Source organism: Aethalodelphis obliquidens, unplaced genomic scaffold, assembly GCF_003676395.1.
Source record: "Aethalodelphis obliquidens isolate GAN/ISIS:26980383/991018 unplaced genomic scaffold, ASM367639v1 scaffold33, whole genome shotgun sequence".
In the NCBI taxonomy this organism is placed as follows: domain Eukaryota; kingdom Metazoa; phylum Chordata; class Mammalia; order Artiodactyla; family Delphinidae; genus Aethalodelphis; species Aethalodelphis obliquidens.
Window position 1 is genome coordinate 12,462,655 of NW_020837977.1, and position 25,680 is coordinate 12,488,334.

Below are 25,680 nucleotides of genomic sequence, written 5' to 3' on the forward strand. Positions count from 1 at the left end.
TAAGGTCACGTCGAGAAAACAACTGAAAGGGCAGATTCGAGGACGCGGAGACCGCCCCGTGCCCACCCGGCACTTTCCCGAGTCTCCGCAGGCGCGGCGAGGCGCGGCGGGGGCGGGGGCGCGGCGGCGGCGCCGTGATGGGGCGAGCAGGGTCTCTGGTACCCAGAAGCCGCCCGGCCCCGGCCCCGCCCCGGCCCCGCCCCGGCCCCGCCCCGGCCCCGGCCCCGGCCCCGCCCCGCGGCAGCCGCGCGCACGCGCCGGGACAGCTTTTCCCATAGGCCCCTGCAGTGGAGCACCGCCCTCGCCCTAAGCCCTGGATCGGCCGGGAGGCCGGGGTTGGGTCACTTGGCTGCGCGCCGGCAGTGCCTTTGAAAGGCGGCGGGAGGCGGCGAGCGCGATGGCGAGCTTGGGTCTTCTGCTGAGAGTGCTGGGCCTGGTCCTGTGCGGGGCGGCGAGCCTTGGGCTGTCCGCTTCTCCCGCCCCCACCTCCAAGAAGCCCATCATCGGTGAGGAGGCGGCGGGGGCCGGGGGCCGGGACCGCGGTGGGCGCTTCCAGCAGCTGCGCTCCGGCGGCTGCGTCCTGTCCTAGAAGAGCCAAGTTCAGGGTTAGGATGTGTGCCTTCCTGTGTAGCACAGGGGCCAAGCCATCATTTGGATCGTGCTGAAATATAGCTAATTAATGCCTCGTTGATTCCTCAACTCCAAGGCTCTTAAAATTGGAAGGGAGGAAGGTGCACTGTGAAGAATCCTGCGGATGGTTTGTTTGTACTTAGCTAGGAATTTCTACTGATTAAACGAATTCTATACATGCATTATCTTTATTAAAATTTCACCGGCTGAGGGCGCATTTCGCGGAACGATGCATTATAACGTATAAAAATCGAATTGGCTAGATAATCAAGAAATAATGGTATACCTTGGTCTTTGTCATCTCCAGCAGAGGAGGGCAGCAGCGGCTGGTGTGATCCTAATGGCAGTTCTGTTCGGTGTTAAAGTGAAGCATGTCATTTTTCGTTTTCGACAAATGTATGTTTTAAAAAGAGAGTAAAATCAATTTGCATTGCCAGAATAGACATTTGATACTGGGCAGGGGAAAGCAACCCAGGAGAAATCAGCCCGGATTTTAAATTTGCAGAAAGTAACTTGTGTGTGGACAGGTAAAATGGTCTCATTTTAGCTGTAGTGTTATGCCTTTCATATTGTTTTTTGTGTGTTCCCCCCCACCCCGAAGATGGGCACTGTATTGTGTGACTAAATAGAAAGTAGATGAGCATTTTTTCGTGTATATTGGTAGTGCCCAGTTTTCAAATGTGTTGTGTATCAGTATTTGGAACCCGGAATGCCTTATTTTATAAGCTACTTAAAATAGTGGTTAGAATCTCCCAGGGGAATTAACTCAAAGTATAATCTCATGTAGGGTGCTGGGAATTGTGGGTGCAGAGGGGAGGGAAGAAGGGAAGAAGAGGAGTGATTGTTTTCCCTTTGCTAGAAACAGTGGTTTCTAGGAAACAAGTCCAGGGTCAAATATAGAAAAAGTAAGTAAGCTTTTGGTTTACCCTGATCAGTTAGGACAAAATAGTTAACTGAATACCTGTGTGCAAGGCACTGAGTTAGGAGTGCAAAGGATCAACGAAAAGAAGCCGCGAAATTCATGAGATGGCCTCAAAGTATGGGTAGAATTTTGGTCCCATTTTGAGGGGCGGGGAATATAGCCGATCTCTTGTCCCAGGATGGAGAGGGGGCGGGGGAGAAGTTGGTGGAACTTACCTACTCTAATGTACTTTCCTCCTTTCTAGTACCTTGTGTCCACATGTCCCCAGCCCGCCTTTGTGGCACCTCATCCTTGCCTGTCCTGTAACCACTCCGTTTCCTACGACAGTCCCTAATTATTTCCCTGCCAGTTGTTATTGTCCTTAATAAGGGCGATCTTACCGCTCCATGAGGAGAAAAGCAGTCTTACTGAACAAAGTTTGGCATGTGGCATATATGTTAACTGAGTGCCTGATGAATACCAGTTATTGTAAGAAGCTGGGGATACAGGTGACTGACTGATAAGGACGGCCCTGCCTGTCAGGTGGCCTGCAGAGACACTGAAGGTGTTCCAAATGGTGAAGTAGTGAGCGATACAGGCACAGGTATCCTCTCCGGAGAGATGTGTTTTGATGTGTCCTGGATGCCAGTGCTGTGCTGGGGCTGAGGTTTCAGGGGTAAGAGGCAGCCAGAGCGGTAGGTGTGCCCGAGCATCAGGGTCTGTAGAGTTTGTGAAAGTTTAGGAACCCATCGAAGTGCTCAGGCAAGGAGGTACCCCTGCTGCTTTGATCTCTCTCTCTTCTCTCTCTGATTTCCTTTGCTGTCACTTTGTCCCCTTGCCAACACAGGACTCTAGTCACAGGCACTCCTTGCAGCGGGACAGGCACAGAGCCGACTCGGGGTCTCTGCACTTGCTGTTCCCTCACCCTGGAACCGTCTTCCTCCAGATACCCGCATATGGCTGACTCCCTCACCTCTCTGAAGTCCTGCCGACAGTGTCATGTTCTACCTTCTGAGAGAGGACTTGCCTGGCCACCGCATTTAAGAGACTTTCTTCTTTCCTGTAGATTGGAACTTACCCAATCCTTCCTTCCCCAAACACACACCTTCTTCTGCTGCTTTACTTTTCTTCTCGGCTCTTACCACCAGCCATCACACTATTGTTTACCCTTTTGATCTTGTTTACTGTGTTTCCTCTCTTCTCTCCCTTCCGCACACTGGAATTAAAGCCCACAAAGCAGGGATTTGGTTTGTTCAGTTCACTCATGTGTCCCCAGCACCTAGTTCAGTGCCTGGTATATAGTATGATTCAGTAATATATGCCAAAACAGTGAATGGTGATGTCATCGGATTTCTTTCCATGTGGAGAACTGGTTGGAGTTGGAAGACAGTTGCTTAAGAAAGGATGCAGAGAGACCTTTTAAGGGGCTATTATAATAGTCTGGGGTCGGGGGGACGCAAGATATTAGTTGCTTGGATCAAGGTGGTGGTGATGATGTTGGAGAGATATGGATAGAAGATACTTTCACTCCTTTACTTTGTTGTCAAGGAAACGATGTGCCTTAGAGTGTGTGTGTGTGTGGGAAGGGAGAGGCCTCCTTCTAGACTGAAGGATCTGTACTCTGAAGTTGATTCTAGCTTTTGTGAAAAAGGCTGGTGCTATTGTAGACCTACTTTGGGGGCTTATTTGGCCTCCCTAATGAGGCAAGAGAGAAGGCTACTTAAAACTCAGATCAGCCTCCACTACTCCTTTCCCAAATTCTATAGACGTGCTTTCGGGAGAAGCTTCATATTTAATTCTGTGAATTAAATGAGTAGAGTAGTGACATTTCTAGGGTGATGTGTTTCAGTTTCTGAGCAGGAAAAAAGGAAATTGCTTGAAAGTGAAACTTCTTTTTTTTGTAATTTAGGAATATTAATGCAAACGTGCCATAGTGAGAACATGAAAATCCTGGGAAAATACTATATTGCTGCATCCTATGTAAAGTATCTGGAATCCGCAGGTGCAAGAGTTGTACCCATAAGGTATGATTCGACATTTTTTACTCTGAGTAATACAAGCTGCAACTGCTGTTTTACCTCTAAAATTATCTTTTATCTCTAAAATGAATGCTTTCTCTCCTATGATCACCTCATTCAAGTGTGTTAACATCACACCTGATTTTTGTCACACATCTAATGCTTAGGAGTCTCTCATTAAGTCGTTTAAGGTGTGAAGCTCTGTGCATCTGTGATATCATTAGACATGAGGCATATGTATTAGACGGAGCATGAAATGAGTCACCTTTCCCCCAGCAAAGGTGATCCTCATCAGACAGCGTGGAAGTAATGGAGTGAAGGCATCTACAGCGGCACTTCATCCCGTAATATTAGGGTAAGGAAACACTTAGGGAATCAAGGAGTGTTCTAGAAGAGGACTTTTAAAACACCTTTGCACTCTACTCTAGAAGTTTGGGGGCTTCCCTGGTGGCACAGTGGTTGAGAATCTGCCTGCCAACGCAGGGGACACGGGTTCGAGCCCTGGTCTGGGAAGATCCCACATGCCGCGGAGCAGCTGAGCCCGTAAGCCACAACTACTGAGCCTGCGCGTCTGGAGTCTATGCTCCACAGCAAGAGAGGCCACGATAGTGAGAGGCCCGCGCACCGCGATGAAGAGTGGCTCCCGCTCGCCGCAACTAGAGAAAGCCCTCACACAGAAACAAAGACCCAACACAGCAAAAATAAATAAATAAATTTATAGAAGTTTGGAAATTACTACTACAGCAGTGTTGCTTCAGTATAAATGACAGGTATTGCAATTTTAAAGGAGGTACATTATTTTTGTGATATAATGACCTAGAATAAGAAAATGACTCATGTCATATTCATGACATGACGTGATAATAAATGATGCATGTCATTTTGATTTGGAAAGAGTTGAATTTTTTAACAGAAGCCTTGTAAGTATTGATATTATCTTATCATCCAAAATTGGCTATATTTGGGGGTCTTCCAGCACCCTCACCTAATCCATTATAAGTGATTTCACACACAAAACACAACTGTTTGCTCTGGGCAACTTGTTTTTGTAAATAATTTCGCATTAAACAATTGTAACAAAGAAAAGTACTGCTCAAAAAGAACATTAATACTAAAAATGCAAATATTACAATTTTGAGAATGGTACCACCAAATGGTTTTATGTTTAGATTCATAAGGATTGTCTTTTTGCTTGATCTTTTACATTTAACTGTCTCTACTCCAAGATGAACGTTCGCTTTTGACATTAGTCTTCAATTTTATAGTAGCAGATCTAATTTTTCAAATGAAATCTTATTTGGAACCCAGGTAACAGCAGCATTTTAGAGCTGAGGCAGAGGCTCTGGACAGTCCTTAGGACAGTGTTGCAAAGTTTTGATCCTGGAAGCTTTTTCTGGAAGCTCTTCTTTTAGGACCTAGTGCTGATAACACAGGTGGGAGGTGGAGAGTGAAAAGGCAGGTAGGCCAGTGCAGAGATGGCTGCTAGGTGTGAGTAGGCGAGGTGTGAAGCGAGAAGGGCTTGTCTTAGAGCAGTGGTTGTAGGATCGATGGGTAAATATTCTTTAAAAAAAAATCAATAAGACCTGACGAGTAATAGAATGAAAGGGCACAGGGAGGAATAGATGAGAATGACAGAAGTTTTGAAATGGGAAATTTTGAAACTAGGGAAGTTTTGAAACTGATGATTTGGAGAATACTGGGACTTAAGCCTGAGATACTGAAACCGTGACTGTCAGCATTCAGGTTAATTTCCAGCTTGGGTTCCCAAAGTTCACTTGAAGGTATATTGCTCAGAATTAGAATCACGTGATCCTGTAAAAACAATGTAATGCATGGCAGCTTAATTCCCAGAGGAACCTGCAGAGGATTGCCTAATGTAGAACGAGACAAGTGATCACACCGGTAACATTGGATTCATTTCTGAATTTCGGGTGCTGGGGACCAACTTCTGCAGTTTAGAAGGAAAAGGAGGAGGATGGGAGACCTAATCCTGGAGCAGCTGAAGAAGTTTGTCTTTGGTGTCCTTCCGCCTTCTGTCTGCTGCCTTCGCCCTCGGGTGGCCGGTGCACTCAGGTTATAATGATCTTCTGCCGCAGGACTAGGGAGACCCACCGAGTGTCCCCCACCTGAGAGCTGGCACGTGGCTGCCCACAAGCTGCTCTTGGTTTAAAAATGTGCTTCATTCACGCAGTGCTTAAAATATGTACAAATCAGAAGACTTTGTAAAAGTCTGAATTTTTGGCTTCCTTTTTTTTGAAGGCAGTTTTCTGGAGCTCATTTTAAACGGAGCACCTGCTCTCCATTGGCAACAGCGCCTGTCACTCATTTTCTCGTTGCTGAAGCTGTGTCATTTGCCATCATTACCAGACTTTCGGTGTTTTCTTTAAAAAGAACTTATTGAGAGGGTCTTTTGTTTCAAGAAAGTCTGATAACATGGAAGCACCGTCTGTGTTCAAAGAATGTGACCTGGTCTGTTTTGCCTGCAAGGCCTCTGAGGCGCTTGAGTTTGTGACACCCCCTGCCCCCAACCAACAGTTAAGCCCCTTAATAGTGATAAACAGGGCCCGAAAATTCAGTCATGGACAATGGGGGAGCCATTTACTTAGAATGACTGAAGTGACTGGAAACAGGCTGCATGTCTAGCTGGTAGGAGTCCCTGGAGCGCAGCTGAATGATCTGAATCCATTCTGGTTCCTCGTGGTGGTAGCTGCCCATCTGGTTTAAATATCCATGGGGAAGCTTCTGGGTCCCCGCTGGTTCCTTCTTTGTTGACACAATCTGGGGAGATTGAACTGGCAGAATACTGGGACTCACATTTCATCTTCCTATCACTTCCCAAGTCACAGCCACCTGCCCATCTATCCTCCATTTAAGATAGTGGTAAGCACCACTGCAGTGTCACCCACTGCTTTGTGGCTCTCTGCCAGAGGAGGATTATTATGAATTTCTGAACAGCACAGCTCATTTGGGCTTAGAGGAGAGCCTAGAGGGGTTTTCTGGCAAAGCACAGCTAAGTCCGGGCATCATGGGTATCTCCTTAATAATGGGAGAAGTGTCCTAATGCCTCTAGAACTTTCCTGTGCGGCAGAAATGGACTGTAGTTGATATCTGAGAAGGCATTATGCCTTTTTATTCTCTTATGCAACCAGAAGACTCTGAACGTAGCACAGTTCTTGCAGGAATTCATAAATAGGATGCTCTTTTCCCTTGTCCTTTCATTCCGTCGAACTTCTGGAAGAGTAACCTGTCTTACTGTGACATAAGTCAAGGTTGTAGCCAGTTGTCACAGACTAATCCCGTGGGTTTTCTCTGGAGAAGGGAATAAGATCATCAATAACGTGGTGATTGTTAGGAAAACCTTACCAGATGTTTGATAAAGGGAACTTCAGAATAATTACCTGGGCAAATTAGGCCCATCTACAGGGACCTGCATGTAGTCTGTACCGCCTAGATCTGAACTCTTCTGACTTGTGAATACACAGTAGTTCTGAGACCTTTGCGGTTGGCGGTAGGGGTGGGTTGAAGCAGAGACTTGGCATTTATATTTTTTGCCGAAGCTTCCTGTAGTTAAGATAGGTATGCTAATAAATCTCTTAGTCTTTACTTAAAAACTACTGAATATCCTTACTTTTCTTTTTTTTTATCTTGGCTAGCAGAGAAATTACTGGTACCCAAATCTCATGGTCTTTAATGTTTTGCATATTAACATGTACCTCACAATATCAAATTACATTAGACCAGAGGAAAACATGTTTACTTGTCTGATTAGCAAAACAAGGATATAAGTATGTGGCTTTCATGTAGTTTGAAAAAAATGCCTCTAGGAAGGCAAAGAGGTGATATAGTCCAGTATTTAAGAATTATTTTTCACCCGGCTTTTAAAAATTAATGTGGTGACTTCATTTAGAGGCTTACTTTTCTTCTTAAGTTTTGGAAATGGATGTTTTGTAATTATTTTTATTGTTTTCAGGCTTGATCTTAAAGATGAAGAGTATGAAAAGCTTTTCAAGTCTATTAATGGGTAAGTTGCCAACATTGGTTTAATATAGTGTAGGAGGTCTAAGCAATGCAAAGAAGTACATATAAATTTAATACATGTTTCTATGTAGCTGTCTTACAGTGGTGTAATATTAGTTTTCTGAGTTGAGAGGTGCAGAAATCCTGCAGAGAGAAGGCAGGTTAAGAAATAAATGTTACACAGTAGACAATATACAATTTTTTTTTAATGTGCGACATAGTCTTTATTCTTTTAATGCTTGTCTTAAATGTTTTGAAGCCACTTTGGAGGCCGTGGCATACTGCTTGCTTAGGGGATGTATAAGTCTTAAGAATGAGAATATTAATTGGTTATTTTTCCGAAGGTGACTTGGATAGAACTTGGAAAAAACGTTTTATATCCTCTAGCTTCTCCGCAAAAGATATGATTGCTTAGCTCGCAGAAAAAAAAGCAACCCTCTTAATCATATGAAAAAATGTGCAACATTACTCACAATTAGAGGAAAGCTAATTATAGCAATTAAAAACCATCAAGTTAGCAAAGAGCAGAAAATGTGCTAGTACTCTGTGGTGAGGGTGTGAGGAAACAGTGTTCTTATCCTTTACTTATGGGAGTTGTTGATCCAAATAATCAATAAACAATTATTAAGGAACAGAAGAGAGTTTATTCGAGCCAAATGGAGGACTATAGCCCAGGAAGAAAGTGCTCTGGAAAAACACGATTTTATATCTTGACAGAGCAAAGAACGTACATCAAACACAAGGGTGCATTCCTTCAGGGTTTTGACAGACAGATTAGCACATATACAGCGAGTCAGCATGACCTTGGTATCTGGGAAGGGAACCTTATCTTTGAAGGACTACTAGCATGGACGTCATAGGAAGGGGAGACATTTATCCCCGTCTTCAAAGTGAACTTTTTTTGAAACTTCTGGATAACGTATTATTTTCTTAGTGGTTAAAGCAGTTGTACAGCACTTGTTTGATGCGCCATAAGATAGGCTGTTCTAGTTAGCGTAAAGTTCAAGCCAAATCATGTGTAAGCCAGGATGATGTCCCCATACCTCAACAGGTGAACATTTCTTCCATCAGGGTGAGTTACATAGTCTTTTGGGGGCAGGTTTTTTTGTTTTTTATTTTTGCGGTACACGGGCCTCTCGCTGTTGTGGCCTCTCCCTTTGCGGAGCACAGGCTCCGGACGCGCAGGCTCAGCGGCCATGGCTCACGGGCCCAGCCGCTCCATGGCATGTGGGATCTTCCCGGACCGGGGCACGAACCCGTGTCCCCTGCATCGGCAGGCGGACTCTCAACCACTGCGCCACCAGGGAAGCCCTTGGGGGCAGTTTTACAGTATCTATTGAAATTAAAAATGCACATACCATATGACCCAGGAAACCCTTCAGAGGAATTTTATTTTACAAATATAATCAGCCCTTTTAACATATACACACTACTATATATAAAATAGATAACCAACAGGGACCTACTATATAGCACAGGGAACATACCCAATATTTTATAATAACCTATAAGGGAAAGTAATCTGAAAAAGAATATATATACATACATACATATACATACATATATGTATAAAAAAATGAATCACTTTGCTGTATACCTGAAACTAACACAACATTGTAAATCAACTATACTTCAGTAAAAAGAAAATAATAAAACAGAAAGAAAAATATAATCCCCCCTTATGTGAAGACTAAACATATGCATTGTAGAATTGTTTGAAATACTTCTGATTTAGAACCCATCCAACGGTCCATCAGTTGGGAATTGGATAAAAAAATAGACTATATGCATATAATAGAATATTATGCACAGGTTAAACATGAGGCTATCTATAGATGTTGCCCTGAATCACTATTGTTCTGTGAACCATGTGATAAGAAGCAAGGCACATAGTGGTGTGTATAGTATACTACCATTTACTTTTGTTTTTAAAGTTGGGGTGAGGAGATATGTATAGCATATATGAGGTCAACATAACAAATTTTAATGGTGGTTATTTATTTTTACTTTTTTTTTTTTAAAGAACACCCATCTTTTTAAAATAATTAATTAATTAATTAATTAATTTTTGTTGCAGTGAGTCTTAGTTGCAGCAGGTGGGCTCCTTAGTTGTGGCTTTGTAGGCTCCTTAATTGTGGCATTCGAACTCTTAGTTGCAGCATGCATGTGGGATCTAGTTCCCTGACCAGGGATCAAACACACGTTCCCTGCATTGGAAGGCAGATTCTTAACCACTGCGCCACCAGGGAAGCCCCATAATGGTGGTTATTTCTAATCAGGAGTGGGATGGAGGGAGTCTATTTTACTGTAAAGCTTTTATAAAAAGAACTTTTTAAAAATTTTAGAAAACTGTTCATTTATTAATATTTTTTTTTAAAAAGCTATGTTCAAAACAGTCGTTTGTATTCACCTCAGTTTGGATCAGTAAATATTTACAGTAAAGTTAGTTCAATTTAGTGAAACATTTACAATGCCTGTTATATGCAGTGTACTTTGGCATGGACAAAGATAAATAAGTCCCGGAGAGAGTATATGGTAGAACCTCAAAAATATACCGCAGGCAATGAGCAGGACTCTAATGCCACTTCCGAAACACCTTTACTGAGCCTTGTATGAAGTTTTTATTTTTGGGGGGGGGGGCGGGGCTTGCAGAGATGAAAAGGCAGAGCCTTGCTTTGAAGGAGTTGGTCAACCGAGAGGGACAGTCAAGTTTTACTTTATGAATGGACTTTGAGATTAAACATACCAAGTTTGTTCAGAGGCAGCTTTTTAAATACTGAGTCAATGAAAAGGGAGAACTGCTAATGAGTCTTCATTAAGCCACTTTAAACTGTAGGGTTTTCTGCTTGGTTTTGTGGCAGATGTTCTGCCTTATAGTTTATATATTTCCTACTAGACCATGATCCTACTAACAGCAAAAATTACCCATCTTTGTCTCTGTGGGCTAATACCTATTACTGAATGAACACAGTCTCAAAGGTGATATTTCACATGTCTCAAATTCATATTTAAGTATTTTCAAAAATTTTAATATATTTAATTCAACCTTTGTAATCTCTTTTGAATATCCTTAGTTACTTTAAGAGCTTTTTAGAGTTAGTTTACAAAGTTGATGTGAAAACATAAATATTTTTCTCTCTCTCTCCTTTATATGTAGGGTAAAATAAAGTCAAATGCTTGTGACTCCCCTTTTTCTCCTAGAATTTTTTAGAATGGTAATTGTGTTCTTTTTCAAAATTTTTTAACACCATTCTTATTTCTGAAGAGATTTCAGGGTAATAATAATAAATTTTAAATTCCATAGATATTTAATTCTAGCCTACTATATTTTTATGACTAGTTTGTTCTTTATTGTTAAAACAGATTTTTTTTGTGAGCTAAGCCTGACGCATGATTATGGACCTGCAGTTGATCTTGGCATCTCTGATCATCTTAATTTAAACCTAGCTATACTTGGAATTTTATTTCTACTTGATTTCTAGCTGTGTGTATTCTCCTCCCCTCCCCCCATTTATTTTACTTTAACTTATCCACACTCTATTTCAAAAATAAACTTGTTTATCCAAGAGGTTTAGTAGAATATGCACAAATTCATTGTTAACTGCAATAGTTTACAAATGGGTGGGATTGTAAATATTTTGTATTTTCTTTTTGCCTAATTTTTCTCATTTTCTCTAATGATCTTGCTGCTTATGTAGTAAGGAAAAATTGTTTTAAAATAAAGTGATTGTTTATTTTCTGGGAGTGGGGAGGGGTTGAAATGCACGCTGTTTGATGTTGTGTTTATTTTCTGGGAGTGGGGAGGGGTTGAAATGCACGCTGTTTGATGTTGTTTCAGGATCCTTTTCCCTGGAGGAAGTGTTGACCTCATAAATTCAGGTTACGCCCACGTGGCCAAAATATTTTACAAGTTGGCCATACAGGTAAACCTCAGTTATTTCTTATTATTCCAGGTGAACTTTTGTAATTTTCCATGAGGATAATTCCTTTTTTAAGCACGTGGTAATACTTTCTGCACAATTACCCTAGTCTCGTCACACCTTTAGCTGTTGGGGTGCCTGTTCTTTTCCAGCCAGTGGCAGCTCTTGGCCATTTTCTCTGCGCTTCATTTAATTCTGGGCTCCAGGGAGCCTCAGGGCCCTGCTGGCCGGCCCTCTCTGTTTGGGCTCATTAATCTGAACCAGGCCCTCATGGTGGCCAAGTAAGCTGGCTTCATTATGTACTGGGCATTGTTCATGTGTTGTGTTTTTTTTTTTTTTAATTATTTTTTTGGCTGCGTTGGGTCTTTGTTGTTGCACGCGGGCTTTCTCTAGTCACGGTGAGCGGAGCTACTCTTCATTGCTGTGCGTGGGCTTCTCATTGCGGTAGCTTCTGTTGTTATGGAGCACGGGCTCTAGGCATGTGGGCTTCAGTAGCTGTGGCATGCGGGCTCAGTAGTTGTGGCTCATGGGCTCTAGAACGCAGCCTCAGTAGTTGTGGCGCACGGGCTTAGTTGCTCCGCGGCATGTGGGATCGTCCCGGACCAGGGCTCGAACTGTGTCCCCTGCATTGGCAGGCGTATTCTTAACCACTGTGCCACCAGGGAAGTCCCTGTTCATGTGTTGTTAATTCTCATCTCCTCTCCGTGACTTGCAGAGCCTCTCGATTCCTTTTTAGTCTTCTAAAAAGACTGCTCCTGCCTTTGCACCATAGCTCAGACCCTGGCTATTTCTCCCCTGAACTGTTAACAGCAATTTTCTAATTAATCTTGCTGGTCCTACTATCTCCCCCAACCTTAAATATTTCCCTAAGAAACTGCTTTTAACATATGAGATGCTTGTTTGAAAACTTAATGGCTTGGCTTGATGACCTGTATGTAGCCTTTTATAGTCTTTGAGTCAAGATATACAGTGTGTCCACAGCTCACCTTTTCCAGACTTTGCTTGTGCAGGTAATTGCAGCCAGGCTGGTATTTCCAGCACATACTCTGTGTCCTCCTACTTTCAGATCTGCTTAGGCTGTTCCTTTCTACCCCGTCCCTAATTTGTGCCTTAGCCAGCTTTTCAGGGAAGCCCAGAGACAGAATATCTTGAAGTTAGCTGTTCATGTCTCATCAGATTGCATGGCTCTGACACCCTTTGAGGCATTCCTCATTTCATATCATATGGTTCCATGTACTTAGTACATGCTCAGTGGATATTTTTTGGAAAAACTAGGGAACAAAATTGAGATTTTATAACATGAGTGATTTAAAATGCATTTGGAAAGCATATATATGAACATTATAAAGCCACTCTTCCTTTGCATATAGAGACTCATGTAACTGGCTTGTTCAATTTAAAAAAAAAGGAGCCACCTAACCCGTAAGACCCAAAGGCCTATTTAAAAAAATATAATTAGGGCTTCTCTGGTGGCACAGTGGTTAAGAATCCGCCTGCCAGTGCAAGGGACACGGGTTCGAGCCCTGGTCCAGGAAGATCCCACATGCCGCGGAGCAACTAAGCCCGTGCACCACAACTACTGAGCCTGTGCTCTAGAGCCCGCGTGCCACAGCTACTGAAGCCCGCGCGCCTAGAGCCCGTGCTCTGCAATGAGAAGCCCGCGCACCGCAACAAAGAGTAGCCCCTGCTCGCCGTAACTAGAGAAAGCCTGTGCGCAGCAATGAAGACCCAACACAGCCAAAAATAATAAATAAATAAAAATAAATAAATTTTAAAAAATGTAATTAGCTACTTGAAGATTTCAAAGCAAAGAAAAAAGCTTAGCAACCTTGAACTTCCATTTAGCTGTAGCCACTGGGGTCCACAGGCCCTGATGAAGAAGCCCTGAGAAGTGATTTCTGTGAGATCTATTCGGTTTCACTCTGTGTCCTTTGCTCTGCTGATCACAACAAACAAAAGATGTGGTCCCAGCAAATGGGGATTTAACATTTAGTTCAGAAATCAAGTTTGGTGTGCATATGGAAACAGAGAACAGTTCAGCCCTCTTTTGTGTTTATTGTAAGTGGATGCAGTAAGACCCTTCAACATAACGTATACAATTCTAACTTCTAAAAATAAAATTTCCAGACTTGCATATAAAAGTATTAAAATCCTATCTTGAGATAGGAAGTATAGGAATTAATGCTGTTCTATATTTTTCTCATTGAAGAACAGAAAAAAACTCCCTAACAATTTCCTCATTTAAAATGAGTTACTGTTAGGTTATAAATATATATATATATATATTTTTTTTTTTAATTAATTAATTTTTTTTTTTGCGGTACGTGGGCCTCTCACTGTTGTGGCCTCTCCCGTTGCGGAGCACAGGCTCCGGACGCGCAGGCTCAGCGGCCATGGCTCACGGGCCCAGCCGCTCCGCGGCACGTGGGATCTTCCCGGACCGGGGCACGAACCTGCATCCTCTGCATCGGCAGGTGGACTCTCAACCACTGCGCCACCAGGGAAGCCCTGTTAGGTTATATTTTACAGTCTATGCAGGAAAACCACTGCTTTTAGAAAAGTTACAAAACCCAGTTTTGTAACTATCAGCACACTTGGGTTTAATCTTTGGTTAATCAGACAATTCAGTTGCTGGAATGCTTCTCCCCCAGTCACACTGGTTGTTGTGACTTCCTCTGAAGAAACCCAGTACATTTGTACTTTTTTAGTTGACAGCTTTTACTCTCTGAAATTTTATTTTACTTTTGCTTGCCGACTGTTCCTTTCCTTCCAGATCATGGCTTTCACCTGATTTAAATCTGATTAGCTGAAGGTGGTATAATGCAGCTGTTACTATAAATTCTGAGATAATGGAGGAAAGACTTCCATTCAGAGTACGTTCAAAACTGGACAGTCATTTAAAGCAACAAGATTTGTAGAAAATGTGTAAATAGGCATTTATCTAGCATCATCCTTGATATTTACAGTCCCTGAATGTTACATGTGTTGTTCGGTAGTTGACTGGCAAATGTCTGTATCTTTCCCAGCACAACTGAGTTTGGATAGTTTGGTTAATTAAACCTGAACTATTATGTGGGAGCTTGATCTAAAGAGAAATTAAGTGATATCCTACTGATAGAAGAGAGAGTAAGTGATAGCCTACTACTATTGATCCTGGAAAACTCCTTAGAAATCCATGTATACCTCAGGTGCCAATCTTGTATGACAAATCAAATGTATAATTTTTATTTTGAAAAGTTTGAGTAAGCTTAGTTTTCTCTTTATTCTGCACAGGGCTTTGGTAATGGAGACTATTTTCCCACGTGGGGGACCTGCCTTGGATTTGAAGAGCTTACGTATCTGGTCAGTGGAGAGAGCTTATTAACCCTCACAGATACTGTTGGAATTAAAATGCCACTGAACTTCACTAGAGGTAAGAATTCTCTTTTGATCCTGAAAAAAATATTAACTGGGCAGGATTAATAAGTTGCAAATATCAGAGTAAAAATATGTTCATAACATTTGTTGATTTTTAAATTATTTGCACAGGCTGAAGATGTGAATGGTCACTTTTTGTACTGAGTTATAAAGCTGGCTTAAGGAATTTTGAATGTTGATAACTTATTGCTTCTAGTGACGTCAGGACAGTGCATGATTAAAAACTCTAAAGTCAGACTTGGTGTTGAGCCCTAGCGTTGTCACTGCTGCCTTGGGGAATCATTTACCCTCTCTTAGCTTTAATTTCCTGATTTGTAAAAGCGTTTACCTCTTAGGATTTTTTTGTGAGGATTAAATAAGATAATGTTTTCCAGGTACTCTGATAAGCTCTTTAAATATTACTCTAATAAGTGTTAGCTCTTATTATTATAGTCAGCATTTTTCCCTTGGCTGTGTACTCTGTTTGGATCCCAGATAGGGTGCACTGCAATTCCATTCTAGTACTAACGACCTGGAGTTAGCACAGACTCCAGTTAAAGGTTATCTCCGTGACTAGACTGCCCTTCTGTCGGATACCAGCCACGAGTCATACCCCGAGGCCACCCATACATCTGATCAGATGGCCATGAATCTTGGGATTCCCACAATCCCCCTCGGGTTTAATAATGAACTGGAATGACTCTCAGAACTCAGGAAAGTGCTATGTTTGCAATAAAGAGTTTTACTGTAAAGGATACACATGGGGCAAGGTCTGTGAGGGAATATAGAACTTCTTGCCCTCTCCCTGTTGAGTCAGGGCACATCACCCTCCTGGCACATCAATATGTTCACCAGCCCTGTAGCTCCGGTGAACTTTGGTGCTCAGAGTTTTTATCGGGACTTTATTATGAAGGCATGGTTGATTAAATCATTGGCCATGTTATTGAACTCAATCTCCAGTCCCTGTCTCATCCCTGGAGAACAGGCTAGCTCAAAGTCAGACCTGCTCTAGAAGTCCAATGCATGTCCATTGCACTACATAGCCAGGTAAAGTCAGACCTGCTATAATCATGTGGTTAGTTTTTCTGATAACCAGCCTCATCCTGAAGCTGTCCAGGGGCCACCTTGTGTCACCTCATTAGCATTACAAAGACACACCTATCAGTCCGGAAATTCCAAGGGTTTAAAAGCTCCCAGTCAGGAACCCAGGACAAAGACCAGACAAATGCTTTATTTACCAATCTGTGTAAATAGATCATGATTCTTGGAGGTTACTTGACTTCTGAATCATCAGAATTGAATGTTGAATGCTACCAACCATTCCTGTTCTCAAAAGGATTTTGGATAGAAAGTAGTAGTTGTTATACATAGAATCTATAAAATGCTCTATACTTTTCAAAGCTCTTTCTCATATTATCTCACTTAATTACTGCAAGAATCCTGTGGGAAGTGTATGTATCAGGTCAGTCTCTTTTGGTTGTATGTGGTTAAAACCGAGTTTATACAAAAAAAGGAATGAAATCTGCTGAAGTAAGGTATCAGCGGATTTTTATTATGTAGGGCTCTGGGATTCTAATGGAAGCCATTAGCATCCTGAATGAGGGATTCATTGAGGGACAGCTGGCGATAGGGCCTTGAACACCGTCAGGATTTTCTTATCCCTTTGCTGGCATATGTCTGTGTCAGACTCCAGAGCCTTCATTGAGGTAAATTGCTTCTTTTTTTTTTTTTGCGGTACGCGGGCCTCTCATTGTTGTGGCCTCTCCCATTGTGGACGGAGCACAGGCTCCGGACGCGCAGGCTCAGCGGCCATGGCTCACGGGCCCAGCCGCTCCATGGCATGTGGGATCTTCCCAGACCGGGGCACGAACCCTTGTCCCCTGCACCGGCAGGCAGACTCTCAACCACTGCACCACCAGGGAATCCCATTGCTTCTTTTGATCTATTTAGTGAGTAGAATTATCTTGGCCTGGTTAATGTTTTTTCCTACGTTGTTGGTATTTTTAACCGTTTAAGTCCCAGATACCTTTGAAAATGTGTTAAAAGTTCTGGGTTCTTTCCTGAGAAAACAAATATATACACATGTGGAAAATTTCACCTATTTTTCAGCGCTGTCTAGAGAACTCATTTTGAAATCCTCTGCTTACTCTATGGCTAGCCTGCTCGTTATCACGTCTGAAGAATTTTAGTTATTTATGTTACAGTTCTACAAGAAAAGTACTTAAGTATGGAACATATTTGGAATTGTGTGTTAAACTTATTTTGTGCTTGACTAGAATACTTCTGTGGAAACGATGTGTTTGCATATCATTTAGTCATCTTGATTATGCCTTAACAATGGCCTCTCTCTGGCTGAAGATCAGTTGACTTCAATGGATTTTATTTTTTCTGTGTTTAAATTATTTCTTTTTATGCTTGAATTATTTCAGGTCCATTGCAGAGCAGAATGTTCGAGAATTTTCCTGCTGACTTGTTGCTGTCATTAGCAATAGAACCTCTGACTGCAAATTTCCACAAGTGGAGCCTCTCTGTGAAGGTATCACATTAATAACACAATGAAATTAATGCATTTAGATTTACTACAGAAGTAATTATTTTGTTTTTATTTTTGCACTTTAGAATTTTACAATGAATGAAAAGTTAAAGGCGTTTTTCAATATATTAACTACAAATACAGATGGCTCTATTGAGTTTATTTCAACAATGGAAGGTATGTATCACTGCAGATGTACACTTTATTTTACTTATTATATTTATTAATTTTGATTTTATAGTTCTCTTATGAATAAGATCATGTTACTTTGGGGACTGAAGTTAGAAGTTAGGGCATTTTTGGAGACAGGAGGCCTGTTTTGCCCATGTTCCAAATCAGTTGTGGTTTACCTGGGTCACCCTCTATGATAGGGTGATGAAAAGGGGAAGTGAAGAGTAAGGGGAGAGTGGATGAAGAAATAAATGGAGAAAGTGATTTCTGTTTCTAGCAATACTGCAGCTTAAGTACGTGCTGCAGACAACAGCAAAAAATGTGACTGACATACAGAAAAACATCTTCCTAAGTAAATACATTGATGAAGTGACAGTAAGGGTATTCAGACCCCAAATTGCAGGAGGTAAGTGGAGTATTTAAACCAGCCTTATTATTGAGTCAGGAGAGCTTGAGATGAAGCTCAGGACCCCCCCTCCCTGGAGAGTACCCCCGTGGAGCAGGACGCGGAAGGCTGGACCCTCCGTGAATCCTGCCTGCACAACTGCAGGGAGAGTTTGCCATCCTGAACCGTAGCGCTAAGCGGGTGGGCTGGTAAATCAGTAAAGCCCCGAGTGTTTTCATGACAGGCCTGTCTAGCGTGGCCCGCGCTATACTAACTGGGAAGTTCGGCACATCTTAAGTCAAAAAGTGTGTTTGAAGCTATCTCGGACTGATAGTGCCTCAACGTGTGTGTCAGAAACAAACGTCAGTAGTGCTCTCTGGAGGAACCTGCATTTTTCCGGGACTTTTAAGAAGTTTCCATATGAGGTTTTAAGGAAAGTGATTGGTTCACAGCCAAAACATCACAAGTGCACAAGGAAGCAAAGTACCATGAATGAGAGCTTGCAGAAGCAGTAGGTGGTCTCTCAGCTGGCGAGACTGATTGGTGCTACTGGTGAGGCCCGAGCACTGGAGTGGAGTCAACTGGGACGAGGCAGAAGTAGTTCATGCTATTCGCAGATTGTGGCCATGTCACTGGCTCCCTTGTTGGGGGAGGTCAGATGTCTGAAGGTTCAGAAACGACCTCCCCGGAATTCTGGGAAGGCTGATGAATGCAGTCTGAAGTGAACCACTCTGAACTTCTCTCTCCAACCCTGTTTCCCCTCCTGTATTTCTTACTTTAGTTGACAGCGTTGCCATTCACCGCATCATCTAGTGTTGGCTGCCCTTGACTTCCGGCCCTCATCCTCCACATCTGAGAAGTCCGTGCCACTTGCTACTTCCCACATCCTTCTTGGGAATTCTTCTTCCCAGATCTCTCTATTCCTCCTGTCCGACTGCAGCATAAACCACCTGCCACCTGTGTTGCCGCAGGAGCTCCTAACCGTTCCACAAACCTGCCTTCCAGCCGGTCACCAGCAATCCCCCGAGATTCCAGTCTGACCACATTGCTTGGGGAGAAAGCTCCTCAGTGGCTCTTCAGCACTTGGAGGATGGAGTCTGGATTTCCCAGTCATTTACTCAAGGTCTCCCCCGCAGCCCTCGCTAGCCTGGATTCCATGCACCCTGTTCAGTACACACAGCCCTCCACAGAGCAGCACTTCTTGCCCCCGTGCTTTTCCTTATGCTCTTTCCTCTCCTCTGAAAAGCTTTCCTTCCTCCCCATTCCCTTCTGCTGATGGCCTCTTAGCTAGCTTTAAGAACTCAGGGCAGTGGTCAGCTCCTGGAGGCCGTCCCTGCCCGTTATCCTTTCTCGCCACATCCTCAGTGCTCCTCCTTTATACTTGCTCTGCACTCCTAGGAATGTCTCTTTGCACTTATTTGCTCATGTTCTGTCTTTCCTCCTAGGCTAAGAGCTCATTGAGAGCTGGGACTCTGTCATTCTTTGTGTTTCCAGGACTTTATGGAAATCTCAGTAGATGTTGAATAGATGAGTAATTATTTAAATGAAAGAGTATTGGCTTGGAAATTAGGGAATAGGACTTCATGTTGGTTCTGTTCCTGGCTATGTCATCATACCAGGCTCTTTTGAAATTTTTATCTTCTGAAAGTTTTCTGACACCTACTAGATAGAAACACTTGAGATGCTCCTATATGCGCATTTCCTTCCTGTTCTTGATATTTTGTTCTAAATTAGTGAGCCAGGGCGTGATTCCTAGAGTTGTCAGGAACCTGCATTGATCTTTTATTGACGCAGTTTACAAAAAATGAGTAAATCTCAACTTGCTTCTGAATGTCAGTGTGTATCTCTGTCCTATCCATTCATCTATCTGAAAAATCTTTATTACAATTTATCACTTAGGGTATTTCTTTTTTTAAATAAATTTAATTAATTAATTAATTAATTAATTAATTTATGGGTGTGTTGGGTCTTTGTTGCTGCACGCAGGCTTTCTCTGGTTGCAGCGAGCGGGGGCTACTCTTCTTTGAGGTGCACGGGCTTCTCATTGCGGTGGCTTCTCTTGTTGCAGAGCACGAGCTGTAGGCGCGTGGGCTTCAGTAGTTGTGGTGCGTGGGCTCAGTAGTCATGCCTCTTGGGCTCTAGAGTGCAGGCTCAGTAGTTGTGGCGCATGGGCTTCATTGATCCGCGGCATGTGGGATCTTCCCAGACCAGGGCTTGAACCTGTGTCCCCTGCATTGGCAGGCGGATTCTTAACCACTGCACCACCACTTAGGGTATTTCTTATTCTAAATAATACTTTTCATATCTCAAGGAAATATATTAGAAGATCTGCCTTTCAGTTACCTATGTGTAACAGTTAATTTCCTGGTCATCCAGCCCATGGGTCTCCTGCTGGTGGCATCACATGTGGTTCAAGACAGAGAAAGAGAGTACGTCACAAAGCAGGAGGGGGGGGAGGCGCAGTGGGGAGGGATGGAGTAGAGTGACCGGAGCTGCTTGCTGGTAGGTTCTTTTCTCTTGTGAATCTAGACTGAAGAAGGCTAGGATAAAATAGGTTTCCTTCTTCTGACATGATCTCTTTTAGCAGAGTCTCATGGGATATGCGGACAGTGCCCTTTTCCCTAGATATCTCTACTTTTGGATAATTCATTTCTCTAAGTATTTCCCGTGGTAGTCAGGGTTATAATTTCAAAGCAAGAATAATAGAGGGAGGATTTTTTTTTTCAATTAAAATGAGGAAAGGCATATGTGAAGAAAAAAAGAGATGAGTATAGATATTTCTCAGAAGGTAAATATTACACATATTTTTTAAAAAATTATGGAATTTTAAAGCCATATTTAGAAGTAGAGAGAGTAATGTAATGATCCCCTGGGTACCTTTCTCTAAGCTTCAACAACTATCACATTTATATGGCCATTGTTGTTTCATATCTATTTTCTCCTCATACCAGCTTAGTTTTTGGAGTAAATCCTAGGGATCGTATCATTTTTGTATATAAAGATATTTAAGAATTCTAAAAATAAGTGAAGTACATTACCAAAAATCTTTCACACCAAATTTAAACTTTTAAAAACTATTTAAAAATTGGCAGCATGAAACCATGAACCTTTCCATAGAGTGAGAGACACAGTTGAGCCTGAGACTTATGTAAAAGGACACTAAAGATGCTGGCGTAGTTCATGCTCATGTGAATGTCATTACAGGAGGGGATGAAAATGCGGTATGAAGTGGGGGGAAGAGAGTTGTAGAAGAAACTTATGACTAATCAGATGTGCGGTTTACTATTGAGCTGGGATATATTCAAAGGCTCAGTTATTTCACTCTACTCTGATCACCTAGTAAACGGAATCATATTTCAAATCATAAAAGGTTGTAAGTCAGTGAAATATTGTATTGTGAACTTTCACATTGACTGTGAACTGAAATTGTTTGTGTCTGAGAGAATGTGCACAGTTTAACTTTGTCTGACATTGGGTGTTATAAAAATAATGTTTTACACAGCATGTAAAACATAATTTAATTGTTAAGTAACATCCCAGACCATTGTTACTACTTAATACTCACCAGTCTATGTTCTTTGTGCAGGATACCAGTATCCGGTGTATGGTGTCCAGTGGCACCCAGAGAAAGCTCCTTATGAGTGGGGCAAATTAAAAGGCATCTCCCATGCGCCTAATGCTGTGAGGGCTGCATTTTATTTAGCAGAGTTCTTTGTGGCTGAAGGTAATATGGGGCAGGGGTTATAATTTTGTCTCTCTAGTGTGGTTTTGAAGGAAATCGCCCTCATCTGAACTTCTGTGTACTTTTACTCTGTAAATGTTTTGTAGGTTTAACTTTTAAAAAAATTAATTCATGTGAAAGCCCTGAAATTGAGATATTAGTCATTCAGATCAAACCAGGACAGTTCTTTCAGTTAACGGTACTGTACAGTCTAAAGTGGGCTGATTTCCTGAACAACAGCATAAAGATTGTTTTGTTTTGTTTTCTTGAGTCCTTTTTTTTTTAGATTCCCCTCCAATTACTCTTTTTAGGGATAATGATTTAATTATGACATTCTCTGAGGATTAGATCTTACTTTTCCAAGACAATTATGTAAATTGACTCTATACTCATCAGTCTGTGGTTTTAAGGCTGCCTATCTGTAGGTATTGGCACAGTGGAGAAAGTTAATACGCTTTGCCTGCTTTTTCATGATGAAAACACAGGCATAGTCATGCTAGGTTATGTTTGTGGGTAAATTGAGAATTTGGCTATAGATGCTTGGGTTTTAGTTGAGTGATATGGGTGTAAGACAGAGCTACGAACACAACTTGCAAGGGATTAGGGCGTCGCTCTGGCAAGTCGCGGCCCCGGGAAGATTTCCATGAACTTCGTTTGCATCCTCCCTTCACGCTTGCCCTGAGGTTTTATCAACCCTCCGTCCACACTCGCAGGTAAAGTGCTTCCTCCTGAGTTCACTGTGGTTTAGAATTGTGCTCCGGTGAACGGGTCATTTCATTACAAAAACCCCAAATTAAAAAAAAGTTCTCCCAGGTGTAGTATTAGTCCCAAGAAACATTTTCATGTCGTTCGTATAGGAGTGATGAGAACAGCAGAGAGCAGAGCAAGGCTCCCTGCAGCAGTATCACAGGAACGGCTACATGGCCTTCATTTTCCAACATCCCTCTTTCTAAAAATGCCACGGAGGCCTGTATTTACTTTATTTGGACTTTAGGGTAAAGTCTGAGCCCTCACCCCCTCACACCTAAAGTTTCGCCATGCGACTTCTTTGTGCCTCCTTGCTTTTCAAATTTCTGCCTTACCTGGGGGAGATGCCTCCCTTCTCCCCTGCCTCAGCTTTGCCAGTTTCTCCATCCTCTTGAAGCGTCCTCCTGATTAGTCTATAAAAACTTCTGTGTGGTGACTAGACAAGACTTCTTGAGCGTTAGGACCTTGCCTTGTGGATGTCGCCATCCCCAGGCCCTACATCAAGCTCTGCACACAGTAGGCGTGTGGTAGGCGTTTGAATGAAAGGGGAGTGAGCGCCACGTGGGGTCTGGTGCAGGGTTAGCACGGCTGCTGTCAGGAAGGCTCTACTCCAAATCAGGTGCTGCTTTATTTGGGGGAATTTGGTAAGACGTTTTTCCTTTTTGCTGGTATTATCCCACTTAATAATGCTGATTATAGGAAGAAATATTTTAAAGTAGCCTTTTGAAAATTGTATCCTATCTTTTTAAAAATTAACGCTTTCTTTTTCTTGCAGCTCGGAAAAACAATCACCATTTTGAATCTGATGTTGAAGAGGGCAAAGCACTAATTTATCAGTACCGTCCAGTTTATACTGGGAACATTTCTTCGTTTCAGCAAAGTTATATATTTGATTGAAAGCCTTCAATGTGTTAACAGAGAAATTTTGATTAACTCCATGATTAAACTGTTGTAATAACTTGTTACTCCTGACGATAATAGAAGGCCACAGAGATTCCTTTTCTATGATGTTACTGCCTCTGATTCTGCATTCAGTATATTTGACTATTTATATCACATTTGATAATCAGTCAGTGAGACAGATACATAATCTGAGTGTTTTTCATGGAAAAGCTTTCTTTTATCTGAAGATTAGAAAAAAATAAATTTATTGAAAATACAGATATTTCATTTTTTCTAATTGATTGATTCTGGAAATACATACGACTCCCTACCCATCCACCTACCTCATCCTTGCTGAAGACTCTTCATTTTTTTATTAATTTTTATTGAGTTATAATTAACATACAACACTATATGAGTTTTAGGTGTGCAACATAGTGATTTGATATTTGTATACATTATAAAATCATCACAATAAGTCCAGTTAATGTCACCATAGGAGATTGTTACAGTATCATTGACTGTATTTTCTCTGTGTATATTACATCTTCAGGACTTAACTTATTTTGTAACTGGAAGTTTATATCTCTTAATCCCCTTTACCTACTCTGCCCTACCCCCTGCCTTTCTCCCCTCTGGTGACTACCTGTTCATTCTCTGTATCTATGACTGTTTCTGTTTAGATGTGTTTGTTCATTTGTTTTATTTTTTAGATCACATATGTAACTAAAATCATTCAGTATTTGTCTTTCTCTGTCTGACTTATTTCACTTAGAATAATACCCTCCGGATCCATCTATGTTGCCACAGATGGCAAGATTTCATTCTTTTATAGCTGAATAATATTCCAGTGTGTGTGTGTGTATACATAATGGAATGTATATATATGTATACATATATATGGAATATATATACATACATATGTGTATGTATACATATGTATATATGTTTGTATATATGTATATTTATTGGGTTGGCCAAAAAGTGCCTTCAGTTTTTAAGTAAAAATAAAAGACACATTTTTCATTTTCACCAAGAACTTTATTGAAAAACATATTCACCCTTTTATTCCACTACCTTCTGCCATTTTTCAGGCAACTTCATAATTCCATCTTCCCAGAACATTTTACCTTTTTGAGCAAAGAACTGTACCAGGTACCTTTTACAGTCTTCCGGGGAATTAAAATTTTTTCCATTAAGAGAATTTTGTGAAGACCTAAATAAATGGAAATCCGAAGGTGCAATGCCCCGTGAATACGGCAGATGAATCAGAACTTCCCAGCCAAGCTGTAACAGTTTTTGCCTGGTCATCAAAGAAACATGCGGTCTTGCAGTATCCTGATGGAAGATTACACGTTTTCTGTTGACTAATTCCAGGTGTTTTTTGTTGAGTGCTGCTTTCAGTTGGTCTAATTGGGAACAGTACGTGTTGGAGTTAATCGTTTGGTTTTCCAGAAGGAGCTCGTAATAGAGGACTCCCTTCCAATCGCACCATATATACAACATCACCTTCTTTGGATGGAGACCAGCCTTTGGTGTGGTGGGTGGTGGTTTATTTCACTTGCCCCATGATCTCTTCCGTTCCACATTGTTGTGCAGTATCCACTTTTCATCGCCCACCACAATTTGTTTTAAAAACGGAACATTTTTGTTAACGATTAAGTAGAGAATCACATGCGGAAATATGTGAAGGTTTTTTTCCGTTTAACTTAAGTGGAACTCAGACATCAAAACAACATAACCAAGTGGGTGCAAATGATTTTCAGCGCTTGATTTGGTTATTTTGAGAATGTCGGCTATCTCCCACGTGGTATAACGTTGATTGTTCTCAGTTAATGTCTCGACTTGATTGCTATCAACTTCAACTGGTCTACCTGACCGTGGAGCATCATCCAGTGAGAAATCTCCAGCACAAACCTTCGCAAACCGCTTTTGACACGTTCGATCAGTCACAGCACCTTCTCCATACGTGGCACAAATCCTTTTTTTGTGTTTCAGTTGCGTTTTTACCTTTCTTGAAATAGTAAAGCATGATATGCCGAAATGTTTTTTCTTCCATATTCGATATTAAAATGGCCACACAAAAATTTACCAATTTTGCTAATTTTTTTTAATGCACTTTGATATGACAGCTGTCACGTTAACAATCTAATAAAATTGTTTTGAATGAAGTTAAAGACAACTAAGTGCTACTAGAGCCATCGTAGGCAGAAAACCAGACGAACATTTTGGCCAACCCCAGTATATGTATGTATGTATGTATATATATATATACTGCATCTTCACTCATTGTGAAGTGTCTATCCATAGACACTTAGGTGGCTTCTGTATCTTGGCTATTGTAAATAATGCTGCAGTG

General features: G+C 41.7%; 1 protein-coding gene across 2 annotated transcripts; it reads left to right on the plus strand.

The window, feature by feature from the left end:
• Window positions 1–275: 275 nt before the first annotated feature.
• Window positions 276–23,602, plus strand: GGH (gamma-glutamyl hydrolase). 2 transcript variants are annotated; one of them, XM_027128018.1, is made up of 9 exons: window positions 276–506; window positions 3,441–3,555; window positions 7,520–7,570; window positions 11,405–11,489; window positions 14,760–14,898; window positions 17,312–17,418; window positions 17,502–17,592; window positions 21,558–21,695; window positions 23,215–23,602. In XM_027128018.1, the coding sequence occupies exons 1-9, from the start codon at window positions 398–400 to the stop codon at window positions 23,334–23,336; spliced, it is 957 nt and encodes a 318-aa protein (XP_026983819.1). In that variant the 5' UTR covers window positions 276–397; the 3' UTR covers window positions 23,337–23,602. The 2 variants fall into 2 exon arrangements, with proteins under 2 accessions (XP_026983819.1, XP_026983820.1); XM_027128019.1 differs by lacking the exon at window positions 21,558–21,695 and having other exon boundaries at window positions 339–506.
• Window positions 23,603–25,680: the final 2,078 nt, after the last annotated feature.